General features: G+C 40.8%; 1 protein-coding gene across 14 annotated transcripts in view; it reads right to left on the bottom strand.

Annotated features, from left to right (window-relative positions):
- The window catches only part of WNK1 (WNK lysine deficient protein kinase 1), a 98802-nt gene that overhangs the window by 29291 nt on the left and 50677 nt on the right, over positions 1–18834 (bottom strand). For 6 of the 14 annotated variants that reach the window (XM_071422228.1, XM_071422227.1, XM_071422225.1 and 3 more), the window contains exons 5-13: positions 14860–14948; positions 13614–13833; positions 13068–13404; positions 11792–11976; positions 8489–8746; positions 5505–6725; positions 3015–3086; positions 2240–2389; positions 722–1195 (exon numbers count right to left, since the gene is read on the bottom strand). In XM_071422228.1, coding sequence (XP_071278329.1) covers positions 722–1195; positions 2240–2389; positions 3015–3086; positions 5505–6725; positions 8489–8746; positions 11792–11976; positions 13068–13404; positions 13614–13833; positions 14860–14948 — 3006 coding nt within the window. The remainder of the gene's footprint in view (positions 1–721; positions 1196–2239; positions 2390–3014; positions 3087–5504; positions 6726–8488; positions 8747–11791; positions 11977–13067; positions 13405–13613; positions 13834–14859; positions 14949–18834) is intronic. The other 8 variants (XM_071422238.1, XM_071422236.1, XM_071422230.1 and 5 more) reach the window with 4 other exon arrangements.

Consider the following 18834-nt stretch of genomic DNA (forward strand, 5'->3'; position numbering starts at 1 on the left):
GAAGAATTTTCAGGCTGAACAACTACGGCTCAGATGTTATACAAGTGCTGCTGATTCTTGAGATTAAATAGCAAAAACACTCTCATGTTTTTCCTGTCCTCTCATAATGAGCTGACCCAGAAACAAGGAACACTTCGATCATTATTCAGGTTGCCACTTTTACAGTGAATGATCACATCAATGGCTGAAGCAGTCTGCCCACCAGTCCAGCAGTTCACAACCAGCACCAGGTACTTACGTCACATCCAAGATCCATGGCTGCCTGACTGATTTCTATGAATTCCCTGTCCCACCCCTTCCCAGACTTGGAATGAAATACTGACATTGTTGAATATGCTGCCATTGATTTCCTTTCCAACACACATCTCCTATTTTTCAAGTTCCAATTTCTTATTTTTTGTCTCCCCAAGCTGACAGATCTCATGAATATATGGCTGTCCTCTCTCAGACTGTGGTTGAACAAAGCCATGCACTATGATTCTGTCATTTTAGACAAACTCCAATGCCAAATATAAAAAATTCAAAACCCATGGTTGTCCAAGGACTTTTTTTTCTTCTCTCCCCCTTAAAATGGTTATTTACCACACAACAAAATAGATCCTAGTGGCTTAATGGCTCTCATGTGAGAAGTGAGCTGGCCAGGGCACACAGCTCAGATCCGGTACCTTAGAGGAACAGGCAAAAAAATGTGGAGAGGAGGTCTGCTGGCTTGCAACAATACCTGGTAAAGAGCATCTCCAGCAGGAAGTGAAGCTTCAGCAGTTTGTCCAATGCTGACTGGCAATCCCACGGCCTGGACAGGCGGCTGCAGGAGCTGCGGGAGAACCTGGCTGGGCAGCTGAGCCAAAGGCTGCATCAGTGTGGGGAGCTGGCTAGGGACAACGCTGGGTCCTACAGGAACAGCAGCTGCTGCAGCGGACGTGGCCAGCGTGAGCAGTGGCTGATTCATGCCAGCTGCCATTGAAATGGGCAGCGACTGGAAACCTGGCTGAGCCACTGTCACGTGAGGAGCTGCTACAGGCAACTGAGACACTGGGAACTGGGGAACCACGGAAGTTGGCAAGGCCTGTCCCATGGGTAGGAAATGAGAGCCAATGGGGACTGATGGGGCAACTGAAGGCTGAGGGAGAGAAGATGCTGCAACAGGTAATTGAGGCTCGCCTTGGATGATCGACACTGGTTGGGAAACAGGAAGCTGGGGAGGTAAAGAAAATAGAGATAGATTTTTTTTTTTTTAAAGCAGGGTTGCGGAAAGCAGAGTTTTACACATTAGTCAAAGAAAGCATTATTCAAGTTACGGCACTCTGTTAAAGTGGCTGGGGAGCACAGTTGGCAGAGCGGCTGGGAAGCTGGCTGGAGTTCCAAACAGTCCTCACTTTGCAACACTTCCCTTGAAGAGCTCAACAGGCTCTTGAAACAGACACCCACAGGGGGTGAAAGAGCAACATTTGAATACCCTGAAGCACTGATTTGTGCATAAACAGAATCAAATTCTCCTCAACTCTGTCCCCAGACCCAAGCCTGCCTTCTTACAGCAAAGAAGTGCAAACCGTACAACAAATCTGTCAGCTTTGAGTATGGGGACTAAAGCAAAGGAGAATTAAAATCCACTGTGCCAGCATTCAGAGAATGGCAGGGAATATGTCAATTAAAGCCAGCAAACAATGCAACTGGAAAGGCAGTTTAGATGAACAAGCAACAAAACAATAATTTTAAAAACAAAACTGCGGCTCACACATTCAACAGAGATATGAGCCAAAATGAAGCAATATTCAGTAACAGAAGCTTCTTGATCAGGAAGTAAAGGAGAAGAGCTGAGTAAGAAAGATGACAGAAGGAAGAAAGGAGTCCTATAGCTCACTACCTAAATAAGTGACTAAGTTTTACACATGTAATGGTGCAGAAGATAGACAGTGGATGGGAAACAGAGAAATGACAAGTTCCTGAAAATCCGTTCACAATTCACCATTCATCAATATGCTTCCTGATATTTTTGACAATTGAAAGATCTTGGTGCATGGAAGTGCTCTCCTTCCCTCAAATTACTCACGACTGCCATGTGTAAAAGGGTTTCCAACACATTTTCCACAAAACTGACAGTTTTCAATAAAAATACTCTTGTTTGTATGAATGTTTTGAAACCATTAGAAAAGATGACAAAAGTGAAAGCAGCAGCATATTGAATCTACCAGCTATGAAGAAGGAAAAAAAATCTTCTGCTAGAAAGAATTTTGTTTACCTGTGTCCCAGCTGCTGCCTGAGGCATTGGCATGATCTGTGAAGTCTGACTTTGAGAGACAGTTGGTGCAGGAGTGGTGCTGGCAGAAACTGAGGGCTGCTGCAGCTGGTATTGTCCAGGCTGTTGGGAAGAGGCTGGCTGCTGTGCACTCTGTAGCAGGAAAAAGAGGGAGAAGCTGTATTACACCCCAACAGAGGGGGTTTTTAAAAGCATATCCTACTTAAATTCTGCTTTTTACTCTCTCCTAAGTGATATCAGTAGTTCCTCAGAATATGCCAAGTCAATGAAGCTTTAACAGTTACTTATTGGCATTACTAATACAATTCCATTAGTGACACCAAATCTTGCAAGAGAACTCTTTCCTGTGAAACCAAGAATAAAGATTCTATAAAGGAAGACAAGGTAGTTGAGAGAAGAGAATATTGCAGATCAGATTTCCAGTTAGAAGAAATCATGAGAATAGACTGTCTAGACAGGCAAACTTCAATCTGCAAGTCCTGACATGTCTCCCCTTGAACAGGACCACCACTGCTAGCTTAGGTGGAGGTTGGGGAAGACAGGCATGGGAAAACAAGCATTAACATGATTTTTAAAATAAATCTCAGAAATACAATGTGTATCTCATAGCATGTTAGACTGGGTGAGAACTAAAGGATTCCTTTGCTGCAAAACTATGGGTCAAATGGTGACAGAGGTAGACAACTGCTCTTAAAAGAGCCATCAAAATTCTACACTATGAGTACTTTAGTCCTGAGTTTAGGAAGTGTGATCCTACCTGCTGAGTGTGTTGAGTAGGCTGGGATGGCACCGCAGCATTGCTTGAGGCTGGCTGGCCTTGCACCTGTGTCTGGAGGGAAAAAAAAAGAGAATCAGCTGAGGAAAACTCTATGGTTTCTGCTGCAGGCAGTTAAAATAATTTCTGCCTGGAATTATCTGGTTGGAATAGGTTTCTAGCTTGTCCTTTTGGGCAAGCAGACCTTCTGGCCAAATTCCATTATGACAACCAGAAGAAAGCAGAGCAATCTGGAGGAGTTCTGAACCTCATTTTAAGTCTTCCAAAATAACTAATACAGAAGGACTCTGCAACCCACATGCCCCTCAACATGAGACAGATCAGCCTACCAGCTTCTTCTTCCACTGGTGATGCTTTAAGAGCAGGATGCCTTGGTATGGTAACTGGAAATAGATGCATTAAGTTTTACCTTTACATGTGTTCCAAACACAGACAGGTGGGGCAATAAAAGGAGGCTACACGGAAATAAAACTATCCATAAAAAAACCAAGCAAGAAGATATAAAGAATTCTAGACCAATTACAAAGAACCCAGTATACATAAATGTCATGAATTTCCTTTGAGAGGCATATCAAAACACAGGCTAATAATAATTTCCAGAGTCACTACCATTCAAAGGCTACCAAGAATTGGATATAGAGGAATGTGAGGGTTAACATTCTAGCTAAGACAGAATTTTCGAGCAAGCAACGAAAAAAATGGATGAGTGGCATACAAATGAATGTGGAAGATGCAAAGGAAAATGGAATGGACTTTCATTACTGTTTTTGTGGCTGAAAATTTTTTATCAGATCCCAGGATCTGCATTATTGTTTTTGTGACAAGTGTATTTCTTTATCAGCTCCTGGGAGAGAACTAGACAAAGACCTCCAGATGAGTTGCCTGAGCATGCACCACTTGGGTGAACTGCCTTTGTAAGAAGCACATCTGGTGCATATGTATCATATCAGAAATATCTATGAAAATTCCTTCATGCTGTGATCATTCAGCTTGCAGAAGCTCATTAGGAACATGTCTGTTAAAATTCCATACTTTTATAATTATGGAAACTTTGGAGAAAGCAGACTAACAATGAAAAGAACCATTTTTTTCTTTGCTGTTTTAGGAGCTTCAGGCTGGGATCTACACATGTACTACACCTCACTGCTGTAACATGTGTTCACACTGACTCCATTTGGTTTCAAATTCTAATCTTCTAATGAATTAAGTAAAAGATCCCAGAACTTATATTCTGCAAAAGAAGTGGCCTCTTTTGTTTTCCAAATGTATTTTATATCCATCTGAATTTACCTTCTGAGTTTAACAAAGGTTTATGGATAAAAAAGTTTTCAAAATTCTTGAGTAGGAGATTCATTCTACAAATTCTACAGCACAGCAATTACTACCTATTAGACTAGTGATGAAAGCTGTTCCAGCTTTACTAAAACACCTTTAATATCCCTTACAGAAAGCCTTAAATACTTAACTCTTGAACTTAACACACAGAGCAAAATGATTCCCCTTCACACAAATCTCAAAGTTACTAATACTCCAGGAACTAAAATGTCAAAGCCCCTAATTCCAAGGACAAAAGAGGTAAGAGAGAAGTCTACTTAAAGTAAATCCTCTCTTTTCACAGAAAGTTATGAGACTTCAGACTAGGAGCGCAGACACAATGTATATAGACACACACCTCACAGTGTACAGAAAAGCGACCATTGCAAATGCAGAAACCACATATGCTGATAAAACACACATCTCCAAACTAAGCTTCGGGTCTCAAATCTTGCTATTTAAAAGGACACCATATAAGGCTTATAGGGTGGCAATACCAACTAGCAACAGTTGTTCGTGCCATTAATTAACTACTTAGCCTGTTTAGCTTCTTCAAATACCTCTTCAACAAATACATTCCCAAATCCAGGTACACGTACATAACACAGGTCCTTCCATTCCTCTCTTCCCACTTTCTTTCCCCAAGTCTAGAAAAAGCTCTTGCATTTTGGACAGTCACCAAAATAACCTTGTTGTCCAATGAAACATTATTTGTATCAAAGTTCAACCTCAAGCAACACATTCAAATGGCAAAAGAGCATCAAGAGAAACACAAAGCAAGTTGTACCACCACTGCTGATTCTAAGTGTGAAGATACATTTCATTAAAACCACCGTTTAAAAGCCAATTTGGTACTCCAGCAATCTCTCACCAAAAGAACAGCTAGTCCCAGGAGGAACACTGACCATTTTTTACTTTTAACACAAAAGCCCTACCAATATTTCAGACAAATCTGAACACAGACCAGATGGTTGCTAATGCCTCATTACTTCATAGCAACCTGGTTAAGTTAAAGAGATCCTAGTATAGACTTGGTGGAAAGACACCCCCATGAATGCTAATTCTTAGAACCACGTGGAGCAGGTCTAAAAGCAAGGTTTCCCTTTTAGTATGACTTATAAAAAGCAGTGAAATTGTGGAAGGGTTTGCTCCTGTAACCTGAGGATAGGATGCAGGTGGTCCTGATGAAAGCGAGGTGGACAAGGCCTGCTGAGTTGAGGCTCCCTGGGGGAAGCAGATGAAGAGCTGCGACTCCTGCAACACCTTCTGAGGCAGCTGAACAATGGGCAATGAGAAGTCTGAACCAAAAGCAGAAGATGATCCCCCTGTAGGGGGAGGAGACTGGAAATCACCAGTGTCAGAGGAAGTCAGCTGTGAGGAATCACTGGAGTATTCTGGGCTTCCTTCTGGCCAGCTGCGCCTGGCAGAGCCCCCTCTGGGACCCACTACCCCAGCACCAAGATAGTGACACTGCTCTTCTGTCACAGGCTGAAGCCGACCATGCGACCCTACGCCTTGGCTGGACTCCTCATGGCTGGTCTCCATAGAGCCCCGGCGACTCCTGTAGGCCCGCGGGGGCAAAGCCGCCCCTTCTGCCGGAGCAGAGCTCTGCGTGTGCACATGGAACTCAAAGACACAGCTCGCTCTGCCATCGGCACTGTGGGAGAGCACAGCCGGGGCTGAGTGCGGAACAAACACCTGGTGGAACGTCATCTGAGCTGCCTCTGTGCTCAGGGGAGCTGAAACACTGGATAATGGAGAAAGGGGACCCAGCCCAGAATCCAGCCTCAGGCTCTGAACGTGTCGTGCCAGATATGTTTGCCCCGATTGAAAGTCGAACACAGAGCTTTGTGGAGGACCACCTTGCCCATGGTTTGACTCAGAGACCTGCTTCAAATGCTGTTCAGTCACGTGAGAGTTATAAGCTACTTGATCATACTGCTCCGATACCTGTGATGGATAGTGCATGCCCACCAAATATACAGCTTCTGGATGCATCCTGTAGTGAGCATCCTCTGGAGGTGTTGGTCCAGATCTATAGTCACTGTGGACAGGAGCTTGCTCAAACACAGGATTAACTTGCACATGCAGAGGCTCTCCAGCGACTCTCTGAGCTGCTGTGCCCAGCATAACAAATGCCTCTGGAGTCCAATTGGTGGGACTACCACCAGGTGGAACTAAACTCTGGCCAGTCTTCAGCAATGGCTGGAAGTGGCAAGTTTGGGCTTCCAAAAATGAAGTGCTCTTGCGCCGCTGAGCAATTGCCACCTTCGGCGGGCAGACAGGTGGTGGTGAGAAAGACACCGGCCGTTCATGAACGGTTGGGAAAAATATCTGTGAATCTGGGAACGGTGGTGTTCCCCCACGAGGATGCTGAGGCTGTATTGACATGAACAAGACAGGTAATTCATACATTAAAAGTGAAAGCACATCAACATGCACAGTTCACTAGGCAGTTCTGTGAAGTAACTTTATAGAATTTCTACTCAATTCATGGTCAAAAACATACAGTACTTAGGAAATTTAGGTGAGTTGTAAATATCCATTAAATACATCCATGGCAGGCATAGCTACAATTGGGAACATTTGCTGGTGTTAGAGCTGCTTTTCCAGTTCAATTCCAATAGTTCACAGAAAGAAACCCATTTTGCTCCTGACAATGGAACGAGACTTGTTGTCATGGCCTATCCATTGTGATCAGTGCTTGAAATCCAATCAAACCCCTGAGGTCACTGCCATATGTGGAATACGAAATTCAGAACTTGAGAACAGCAACAATGCAAAGCCTCTAATTTGTACTCAGATGATGACAGTAGATGTTAGTACTTTCCAATACAAAAGCCACAATGCTAGTGTCCTGTATGCTATCCAAAAAGCTAAAAGGAAATTTTTTGTAAGACAAAATAGCAATAAACTTTATTCAATTAAAAATAAATTGATTAAATTTGTAATAATTTATCATCATAAAAAATCATTTAATATCATATTTTGTAAGACAAAAGCCATCATTTAATAGCTTATGATCATACCTTTTCATATAAGAAATTAGCATTCATTGAAACAAACTTAACTATTGCCTGGACAATAAAACATCCATAGGTTTAATAACAGCAGAGTCCTCAGGCAATTCCAGTTCATCTGAGGTACTACTTCAGAGGAGGCTCATCTTATTTGAGAGTTGTAGAGAATATTTCACTGAAGAGAGTTCTATGTAAGAACATCAAACAATTTAGTAATTTTGCATCTTTTTATCTCTGCCTGCAGTATGCCCAGAGACAATGTATGCTCTTCCCTAATGGAAAAAAAAAAATTCAGGAGCCAGTAGTAAGTGTAATGTTCAAGACATATGGCATTTATGAGCTTTTCAAGTTGCTTTTTCCACATTGTTTACTTTCTCCCCAGCCTCTTTTGTCCGGAAAAGCAGCAGCAAATTTCCATATTGACTGATGCTAATGAGAAGGTCCTACAGATTAAGTACTTGGCCTATGTTCTAAACCTGGTTCCAATTACTTCATTTACATAAAAATGCTTCTCAAAATTTATCTTGTGTAAACCGAAGCTCAAAATGGAAAGGAATCTTCTTCCTCTATTGCACATTATCTTTGCACCTGACTTTCTAAGAAATGTGAAACTACTGCTCCTTCCCATTAAGAAGAAGTTGAAGTGGCATTTCTGATAAGAATTTAGAAAAAATACCTCAAAACTATTCATACTTTAAATATCTAATATCACTATCATAGCTAGCCAAAGCTTTGAGAATAAGCAGCCACAACAATCAGGCTTTAAAAGCTTGTTGTTTTGTGAAGGGCTTAATTAACATTCAGTGTTTATTAAGAAGTTGAAAAATAAAAGTCTTCTGACTTTGGGTATTAAGAACTAGTCTTCCCTTTACCTTCTATGGTACAACTGGGTAATTTACATGTATATTGTCCTAAAAGACAAGATACAAGCAGTCAGCCACTGTTTGATAACATTTACCGGTACTGCTTCATAGAAATAAATAAAAATAACAAAATCAACATTCCAGCAGCACAGTATAAGGAATTGACTTTTCAATTTCTCCCTTTAAAAATGCCCAGAGCCCAGGATGTATTTAATGATAACTTATCTTACTGTGCCAGGAGGCAAATGGTAACACATACAGGACTGACAGAGAGGGAGGGCAGGCTGGAGCGTCGATGCTTGCGTGGAGAGGCAGAGTGCATGGGCAGGACACTTTCCAGGGCTTTAGAAAGCTTTTCTGCAAAGGTTTCTTCAGGGACAGTCCGAAGGTAGAAAGGAGAAAGAGGTGCAGACAGCGCTGGTGGTGGGGTGCAAGGAGCACTGAGAGGGATGCAGGACATACAGGGAAGAGCAGGAAGGTGGGGGACACAAACTGACATGCTACGACCACGTTGAGGCTAAAGGAGGAAAACAAAAGTTAAGAATTGAACACTTAAAAAAAAAAAGTAATAACAAAACCAGCAAAAACTATAATGAGGTAGAAAAGAAATGAAGACATACAATGGAAGGCCCAATATTGACTAATATGTGGTACCACAAGATATGAAAATGCTGAATGAATGCCAGGACACACTGGGAACAGGCTGTGTGCACCTCTGAGGAGCCCAGTTTGCCTTAGGTTACTGAGCAGTGTGGAAAGCTCCCTAGAATCCTCATGAGAAACACATGGAAGGCACATCAGACAGAGAATATTCTCCCTTGGACTACAAGCCCTAGTGTGTGTACTCAAAGCACCTGGTAGTCTGACAAGTAAAAACTTAGATACTAAATGAGCTTTCAAGCACTGATTAGTTATTAGAGTGAATGTGTGTTTACAGGTGTCACCCAGTTCTTCTGCTGGAGCAGTGCCTCTGCCCAAATTATGAATTAATGTATGCAGCTGGCTCTTTATTAACTGAAACTTTACCATAAAAATTTAAACCTTACACTTTCTACAACATGAGTTGCGGAAAAAACTCAAGTTTAATCCGTGGAAAATTCTGTAAAATTAGACTTAGACAACCACCTTCCAGATGCTGGGCCAATAAAAACATCTGGATTTTTAAATTTTGCCATAATCCAAAAGGTCAAAATCCAATCAAATTGGAAGAAACAGAATAAAGTTTTGAGGTGGGATTTGCATTTTTTGGTTCAGGGGCTTCCGTTATTGCTTTTTTTTTCGGGGGGAGGGGCTGTATTGTGTTTTGCTGTGGATTTTTTAAGTGAATGAAAATATATTTTTAGAGAGGCAGTGTATGTTTCTTATGGAGGTAATCCACAACATCTCAAACTAAATAAAATAAAATACAGACCTCCAGAGAGAAAACAGCAAGATATTCAGTGGAGATCTGACTTTCAATATTTGCATTGTGAGAAATCTTGCTAAACTGATTAAATTTTGGGAGAGAGGTAGAAAAGAACTCAATTAGTTAACTAAATACATCATCTATTCCAAGGCAGGAGTAGTTATACATCATTCCTGACTCTAATTCATCCAAATAGCTCAGAAGCATCTGCACTGATGGACATCACAATACTTATCTATCTTTGTTGAGTATTAAATAAACCCCTTCCCAAACAACAATTCCATGCTGCAATTTAGGCCTATCATTCCTTTTTCTATCTAAGAACAATGTTGTGATCTGATCAGCCTCTCCTTATTTCATAGCAGCCTTTTAGAGCTTTCTCTTTGCTCAAGCTTATCTTGTATAGACTCAATTATTTCAGTCTTCCCATATAAACCACATTTTTTGTATTTCCCCTGGGTTTTTTTTTTTAAACTCTCCTCTGAATTTTCTCCCAAGCCACCCTCCAATTCCCTCAACCAAGGTGTCCAGGATAGACTTACCAATAGCCAAGAGCAGAACTACTATTTCATATAATGGGATGTTTGCCTTTTTCATGACAGCATGATGTTTTTGACCATGTCCAGCTTGTGGGTCCAGTGTAATCCCTGACCTTTTCAAAATTTATTTTGCAAAATGGCTGCCTAGCCCGTGGTTACTCATTATGTACTTGTGTAGCTGATTATTTCAGTTTAAGCACCGACCTTGTTCTTGTCCTGATCAAATTGAACGTTGTGCTTCTTTTTAAGGCCATTTCTTCAGTTGTCAAAATAATTTTGATCTGTCAGCCCCTTCCCAACAAAGGGTCAGTAGTCCCTGTAGTCTGCCAGCCTCCTGGTACCACTGTTGTCACCACACAGCAGTGAGCACGTTTTTGCAGCAAACTACACAGCTTAACTATTCCTTTATCATGTGCTTGTTGCTCTCCCTCCTCCTCCCAAAAGATTCTGGTCTTTCAACCTGGAAGCCAGCCATCCTAAGAGAGTGACATGGCTTCTGGCCCAGTATGTGCCCACACTCCAAAACATGGCTTACCCAGAAGAGCAGCTTATTTAGAGGGATTAAGAACTCATCATCAAGGACTAACAGTACCACACACCTCAGGTTAAGTGTCTTTGAAAAAGATGGAGATGCTTTGATTGTGGGTGATAGCAGCCTATTTGCCAAAATCCTAGATACACCAGTGATTCTGTAATAAAGCCTACAACCACAGGTACCAGAAGAAGTGAGGACCCTCAATGTTAAGTGTCACATCTTCTCCTTTATGGTGTTACTACATTATACCATAATGTCTGCCTCAATCTTGGATTTTTATTTGTGTAAAAAACAAGCGACAAGGGAACCACTGAAGACAATATAAAAGTAGCAGAAGTTCTACTCCAGAATTAGAATAGATTTCTGCATACTCTCTTACTCAGATCTAAAAACGTACTAAGGAAAAAACATACCAAAATAAAAGGGCAACACAAATGAACATAGTAGGAAAAGTATTTGTGCCCAGTGCAGACTTTCCAGGGAAAAGGAATACACATGATGAGCAAATCAACACAAGCTAGAAATAAAACCGGGAACAAGGATGTGGGGTCTTTTCAGTCTGGAGCTCTCACATGCAACATTCTGTAACAGTTAAAAAAGTCTTACCTGCACAATCTGTAATCAAAGCCTCACAGAACACACAAAGCAATTTCATGCAGTGGCTTCAATTACTCTAATCCCTTCTTCAAACTAAACCAGCAGCTTGATCCCTGGTAACTTCATATACACATACACACACCACCTTCCCAAGCAAGACTAAATGCTTATTTTCAAGAGGTAGTCTTGTTCTGAGGATGTTACTTCTATTCACAAAAATGACTAACCCATTCCTCTGCTTAACTGCAGCCAAGTTTAAATAAAAGCTTTAAAGGCAAAGACGCTCTTGCACTTTCCCCTCCTCCTCTAAAATCAGTCATCTCACAAAAAAAAAAAAAGCCCCTGAACTCCTCCCATGCAGCATCTGCATCCTATGCAAAACAAAACATACATGGAAGATGGCCTGGCAGATTGCCTCTCACCTTTCAGCAGACACACAAAACCAAGTAACCCCATGCATTTGCAGTGCTGTGAGGTGTGGCTTACCGCTGCAGGTGGCTGATAACCTCCATGCTGCTGGGACTGCACTTGGCCAACTGGAGCTGGGTATCCCTGGACTCCAGTGCTTGAGACTGACTGCTCATGCTGGGAACCAAAGGACACAGCCTGCTGACTGCCCACAGATTCAGTGTACACAGATGACCCCTGGCCACTGTCAACTGTTCCATCAGCTGCAAAAGTTAAGGATAAAAATATGCATTGTCAAGAACTGTGGTCTGGATTAAAAATTTAAATATTCTATAATTGATCAAAGATTAAATTGATTTTTGTGCCATGTCACATGGACCTTTATTAGCATTTCACCACTTGTAATATTTAAGCTGATTGCAAAATCTTTTTTCTTCCCTTATGCCTTCCCCTAAAACCCTGAAAAAATTACTAATTTCAGGAGTTCTTTGGGAGCATATTTAAGAACAAACTATATTTCCTACAAAAGTCTAGACTAGAAATAGAAACCTAAATTCCACATTGTTATGAATGCTCTTTCAAGATTTATTAATCATTATTTTTATTTAACTTTATGCAGACATTTAAACAGTTGTGTTGTGCTGGCTGGCAGATGCACTGTGTAGGCAGAGTAGTGAACTAGGCACAATAGATAACCAAGATTTTAAATTGGCTAACGTGCAGACAGTAATTTGCTTTTTAACTTCATCATTCTAATACAGAAGCTGTCACCTTCCATCATGATTCAAATACTGATTCAAATGCTCGGATGGCAGAAGAAAAGATAGGATTATAAATTCATCTTTTCACGTACACTATGCAAAACAGAAAATCAAGATTTTTCAGAAAGGAAATTATGAGCTGAACTACTTGTAGATTAATCTCATTTCTACTTTAAAAGTAAATTAACAAGGATTCAAACAAGGGGTTTTAATAGCCAGATCTGCACTGGTGCAGGAGCATACAGCTTTCTGCAGGGCCAGAATACACTGTCCCTGTAGGAGGGCAGCCAAACCAAGGGCAGGTGTTCATGCTTTAGGTGCCACAGTTCATTCAGTATATTGCCTTGAAACAAAGAGAAACCATTTTGCGCTAAGACACTGGGCTGTGAATTGTGCCAAGGCTTGGCTCAGCTAAGCCACAGGAATGCATCTTATGTTGCTGTGCTTTCTAGTGCCCTACTGTTCTTCAGCAGCAGCAATGGCAGACAGCATCATCTTAGGGCATTTACTGCTATATCCACCAAAAATGTAAAACTAATGGGAGGAACTGTGTAAGTGCAAGAGCTCCTAAAGCAACCGACTGAGGCACTTACAAAGAACAGATATACTGGGTTGCTGGAACTGCAGCTGTTGGTGTTGATCAGCTTCTGGCTCTTCAGGCTCCACTTGCGTAGAAACTGACGCTGAAGCAGTAGGGACAGGAGTAGTACCAGTGACAGACTGGGGATGCTTTGACCCTGCATGGGAAGCACTTGATGGCTGCTGCTGCTCCAGCTGCTGCTTCTGACTCCCTTCTTCCTGAAGGACGTTCTCCTGTTCTTCTTGCACCGACTGGCGCTGCTCTCGCTTGCGCTTAATCAAAGATACCCTGTCCTTGATAGCCTTCGCCATTGTCTTGTGATCCCCTTCACAGACATAGCCAGACTCCACCTGAGGGAGGATACATGCACAGAATTCACACTGCCACAGACTGCCCCCTCCCAGTGCTACAACAAAGCTCCTTCTGGCACTACCTATCTACACACTTGTGAACTCCTTTATTTCTAGACAGGAACAGCAAAAGCAGGGGCTGACAGACCACATCCCACTGGCACAGAACAGCACTACTTCCAGAGCTTTGTCAGACCACCAGCACTTACCATTTCCTGTGCCACATCCTCTGGGACATCTCTTTCCAAATCAAATGAAAACTCTATTGCCTCATTATCTTTATATTTGCCCTTGAGCTTTTTGATGTCTTCAATTCGGAGCCAGAGTTTAATGGCAATTTTTTCTCCATCATCTTCCTCTGCAAGTTCTACCCGTACTCCAGTCTCTTCTTGGAAGAAAGCATGATTCAAAAGGTCCTTAATAGCATATCTGGATATTGGGAAAGAATGTAGAAAGCACATTCAGCTATCAGGATTTCATAAAATATTAAGGAATAACCTTGCCAGATGCTCCCCTGATTTATTCTCTACATTTTATGCTGTTTTGAACCACCTTATGTGCATTCTGTTGGCATAATTAGAAGATTTGTCCTGAAGGTACAAAAGAGATTTACAAACACATCATTAACAATTGTAGCTAACAGCTTAAATGAAATGTCAAAAATAAGTGAGGTACAACAACAAAATTAACTTCAAAGGAGAAAAAAATACTAAATTGTTTAAAAACAAGAAAAATAACTGAAACTAAAAATAGAGAGCAACACCATCAGATGTAAAACTTCTAGAGTTAATAGAATGGGATGAATAAACATCCATGAACAAAACCAGTTCTGAACAGAACAGAACAGAGGGCAACTAAAGGGTAGACAAAAGCTGAAACAGTCTGAAATTGACATTCAGTAAGCAACAATCATGGAAAAGCAGAAAACAAAACAAATCCCACAAATAAGCCATCAGCACAGTTAGAGATTTCCTATAATGGTGTAAGTTAACCACCTGAAGTAGAAGTCATCTTGCAGAAAATATGGATTAAAATGAGCAGCAAAAATTTAAAACATGGAGTCCTCAAAATGATCAATCGTATCAACAGAATCAAAGGGACACAAAATCCCAAAGGATTACAGAACAACCAACCAATGCAAACACCTGGAAACCCAGAAGGACTGTCCCTCCACTACTCTGTTGATTAGGTCAAAGTTTTATTAAAAGCAATAGCATTTCTGAATAAACTGACATGGATGGTTACTATGGCATTTGCACTTTGCCTGACACTGTTAATCCTCTTAAACAACCACTGAATAGGAATCTACCAAAGATCAGAAGCTGCAGAAGTAATACTGGCTTCCCAGCTTTCACCAGAACAACAAGGACCTCAGGAACCAACTGGATTTGGTATCATCAAAAGGACAGAAAGGCCTCAGACAGCAGCTGGTACCTCTGCAAAGCAAGTACTTACCTTTCACCTTTGTTTTGCCGAATGCATCCCTCAATAATCTCCTTCACTTCAGGGATTGCTACTTTATCAAAGCTGGCTGGCTTGACACCCTGAAACACACAAGTAACAACTGAGAAACTGCAAGGACCATTTGATTTAAGTTTTGATTGTGTTGACAAACCATGTATTTTTACTCTCTAGATAACTAACCTAAGTAACTAGTGCAAATTAAGGCAAAGTCTGACCCCAGTACTACTGCTCATTTGTTTGTTAGTCACCCTGCAAATGTTCCACACACACCCCTTTGCATTTCCCAGCTACATTTCTGTAACAGAAGGCATTGGCACTTGGGTGCTCAAGTTATGACAGGAGAACTTTTTAGTTTCCATGGAAGTTGTGCAGGTTAGAGGGAAGTACACAGACTGGACTGAGAATGGAAGGAAATGGTTCCTATGTAACACTAATGCCAAAAACCACAGGATTAATTTAACAGTCTTCAAAGCATCCTGTTGCTTCCCAAAATGTTTCCAAGCTGCCATTATATGAAGTAATTTTTTTACAGGAAAAATCTTAGCCTAGGTTTTTTATTTAATAATCTGACTAGATCATTAACTAACTTGTCCAATGTTAAAAAAAAAAAAAAAAACCCAGAACACCAAAAACCTTCCAGCATCTTAGCTCTCCCCCAAAGCCCTACTATACCCAAACCACACTCCTGCATCACCGCTGTTGTGAGTTCATGGAAATGAGCTTACAGTACAGGCTGTACAACAGCCCTTCCACAATACACAGCAAGCCTTTTTCCAATACACTCTAAACTACAGGGGAAAAAGAAAACAAAACCTAAATAAGATTAACCACCCAAAGCTGTAAAACATGCCATGAGATGTGACCATCTGGGAATTCTGAAAAACATTTCAGGCAGAGAGCCAAGCTTCATCACTTAATCACAGCCAAAAGTGGTATTTTGGGGCCAATGGTCCACAACAAAATCTGGCACCCCATTTTATTTGATTCAGCCTTTAGTTTCAAACTCCATATTTAAAACAGTAGAATGAGAGAGAGGATGAAGACATGCTGTTCAAATGTTTGAACAGAGTTGGTGTTTTCAAGCTAAACAATCCTGAAATTATACACCTGATACATCTGACCCTGTGTCACTGCTGAATGACAACTGAACACAAAGTGAAAACCACATCTCTGAAGCACAGAAATAAATGAAGTAGCAGTACAAGCACTGTGATTCGTGCCCTAAACAGAAACTTCTCCCAAGATCCTACAAAATACTGGTGACATCAAGACATGATCCTTTCCTATTCCTCTACTGTGAGCAGGAAACAAGCCTCGAAACAGAAAAGTTTGAGTCTAAACCCCAGTCTTCACACCTACCAACCCTGTAGGCAGAGCTCTTAAAAGGAAAAAAAAAAAAGCCAGCACAAAAACCCCACACTGTAGAAAGAAAACAATGTATTTGATAAAAACCAGTATGCTCTTATAGCAGGAAGGTTATCTATTTCTTTGGTCTAAAATTTGCCCTTGCGAAACTCTAGCAATTGAAATTCACAGCACTGCAGACTATACTGTGACTAGAATAAGCACTGAAACACAGCCTGCCAAAGAATTAGCTGAATACTTTTAGAAGCTTTGCTGACTATTAAGCCTTAAGAAAATCAATGCCCCAGGTGATAAAACATCAGACCCAAGTAAGGATGGGTAGGTCTCAGACTGTAACCAGGCCTTATATACACCTCCAGCTTCCAAGCAGGACACAGAGCTCTCCACTCTAAAGGGATTTATAAATCTGCTCATAGACTTGACTTGTCAAAAGTTCCACCTTTCATTATGACCACACTTAAAACAGTCCCAGAAGTTCAGGTTTCTACATGGAATGTAGATATTTCTATATATAATTAAATGCTCTCCTGTATAACATATATAACCTATGCAATAATTATTCAACTCCTTACTGCATATATTCCCATCTAAATTTGCCCAAGTTTAACACATGCAAGTCTTTTAAATAGCTCAAGTCTCAGACATAGCAGTCTGCACTGACATTCATTTACACTGTGGCAGCAGAAGGATGATGTCAGATCTGTGACAATCTCATTTCAGAAAACTAAAAGCTAACATGAGGAAGACAACTGGTACAGAAAAATATCAGCATAACAAAGCCAGGATTTGATTTTTCTTGTTAATTATTGTACCACATGCTCTGTTCTTGCACAGAGTTAAAAGTTAAAGCTAAGGATCGATTTTAAAATCAGAAATTGTCTGCCACCCTGCATTTCTCATTGCTCAAAGAAATTAAGCACTTGTCCAAAATCATCAGGCCCTTCCATGAGGACCATTTTACAATACTCCATTCTAGGAATTCCAAACCAAGAGGACAGTTAAAAAGTGAAGCTCCTGTCAGCCTTCTTTAGCAGAGCTTCCATATTCCAAATGCTCCTCAGAAATCTGGGAGAATACCACACTAGGGCCTGGGATTCTGTGTTCAGCAGCTCCCTATTTCTCACTTTGCTCCACAGTCCATGAGAAGGGGTGCCTAAGCCACCTCTGCAGCTCTGGACAAGCACTCCCCAGATACTCAAGTTCATCAGCTTTTTAAACCCTTTTTTCCCTTCTGCAAGCACCAATGGAAGTGTCAAACTATTTTATACAACAAGACAGGGGTTCTATAAATGATTAAAACTCAATAAATCAGTGAAATCTTTTCTAACCAAGAGCTGCCTACACAGCTTAATCTGCCATCACACAGAAATCCAAGGGAGGCCAGGCCCTGGAATTCACATAACCTTGATGTGTTCTTAAGACTGCACGAGCTGGGCAGCCAAGCATACCTTCAGCAGTTTCTGAACCCAAAGGCACTCAAGGAAATGCAGTGTTTCCTGCTTTTACCACACTAAAAATGGTCACATTCCTATGTGCTGCTCCTGGTCCCCTTAGAACAGCCACAGGACAACTCAAATCCTAATCTACTAGTCCTGTTTCCCAGTGGCAGTTCATTAAGAACTAGACAGCCAAATCCCACTAGCATTATTTACAAGCTGGCTAAAGAAAGAGCAGGAAGAGCCCTTGCAAAAGAAAAAAAAGAGTAGACAGGTATAACAGGCACACATGAAAAATCAGCATTTTCTCAAGCTACTGCTCTAAATTGCACAAACTGACAAGTGCTGCTGAAAATAACAGTGTCCTTTTCTCCATTTCCCAGTCCCACACCAGTGTAATTTCCTTTATTTTGCCAGCAAGCACATTAATACAGTTGCATAATGAACCAAATCACAGCATGTATCAGACTTGAAACAAATCCAACCAAAAAAGGTAGCAGCAGCTTCCAGTGAGCTGAAGTTTCCTACACTGCTGCTTGAGCTCTCAGGCTTACAGAAGGACAGTCAGAACAGAACTTCTTATTTTGAAAGAAGCACCAATTTAAAATAAAAATCACTGAACACTTAGATTTTGAGAATACCTCTAAAATATGGATGTTTATGTAGGTAGCCACAGATACAAAACTAAAAACTCACAGTCTGCATATTAAGAATAAGAAAGATTTCATATTTCGCTTATCTTAGATGTGATAAAGTTTGTGATTTTATCAGATTTTAACCAGGTGAAAAAACATGTTCAAAAATTCAACAAATACAGTTATTTGATGAACTACAAGCAAGTTATGTATTCTTAAAAACACTAAATTTCCAGGAAACTTTGAAACCCCAAAGTATATATATAGCTTATAGTCAGGCATCACCTGACTATAAGCTATACAAAACTCTTCCACAATTTTTTGCCTAGAAATACATAATATTTTGCATTAATTAGATCACCAGATTACTGAGTCAGTAGTTTAACATCTTGTTCTAATGCAAGAGATACTGAAAAAATCATTTACTTCATTAGAGAACGTATAATCAATGCTGTATAACTTCTACAACAAATCAAAATGAAGGCAGATGAAGTGTTAACATACCCTCAGACATTTTAAATTTAATAAAA

Source organism: Agelaius tricolor, unplaced genomic scaffold (assembly GCF_023055355.1).
Source record: "Agelaius tricolor isolate 1412-34295 unplaced genomic scaffold, bAgeTri1.0.p SCAF_3, whole genome shotgun sequence".
Lineage (NCBI taxonomy): Eukaryota > Metazoa > Chordata > Aves > Passeriformes > Icteridae > Agelaius > Agelaius tricolor.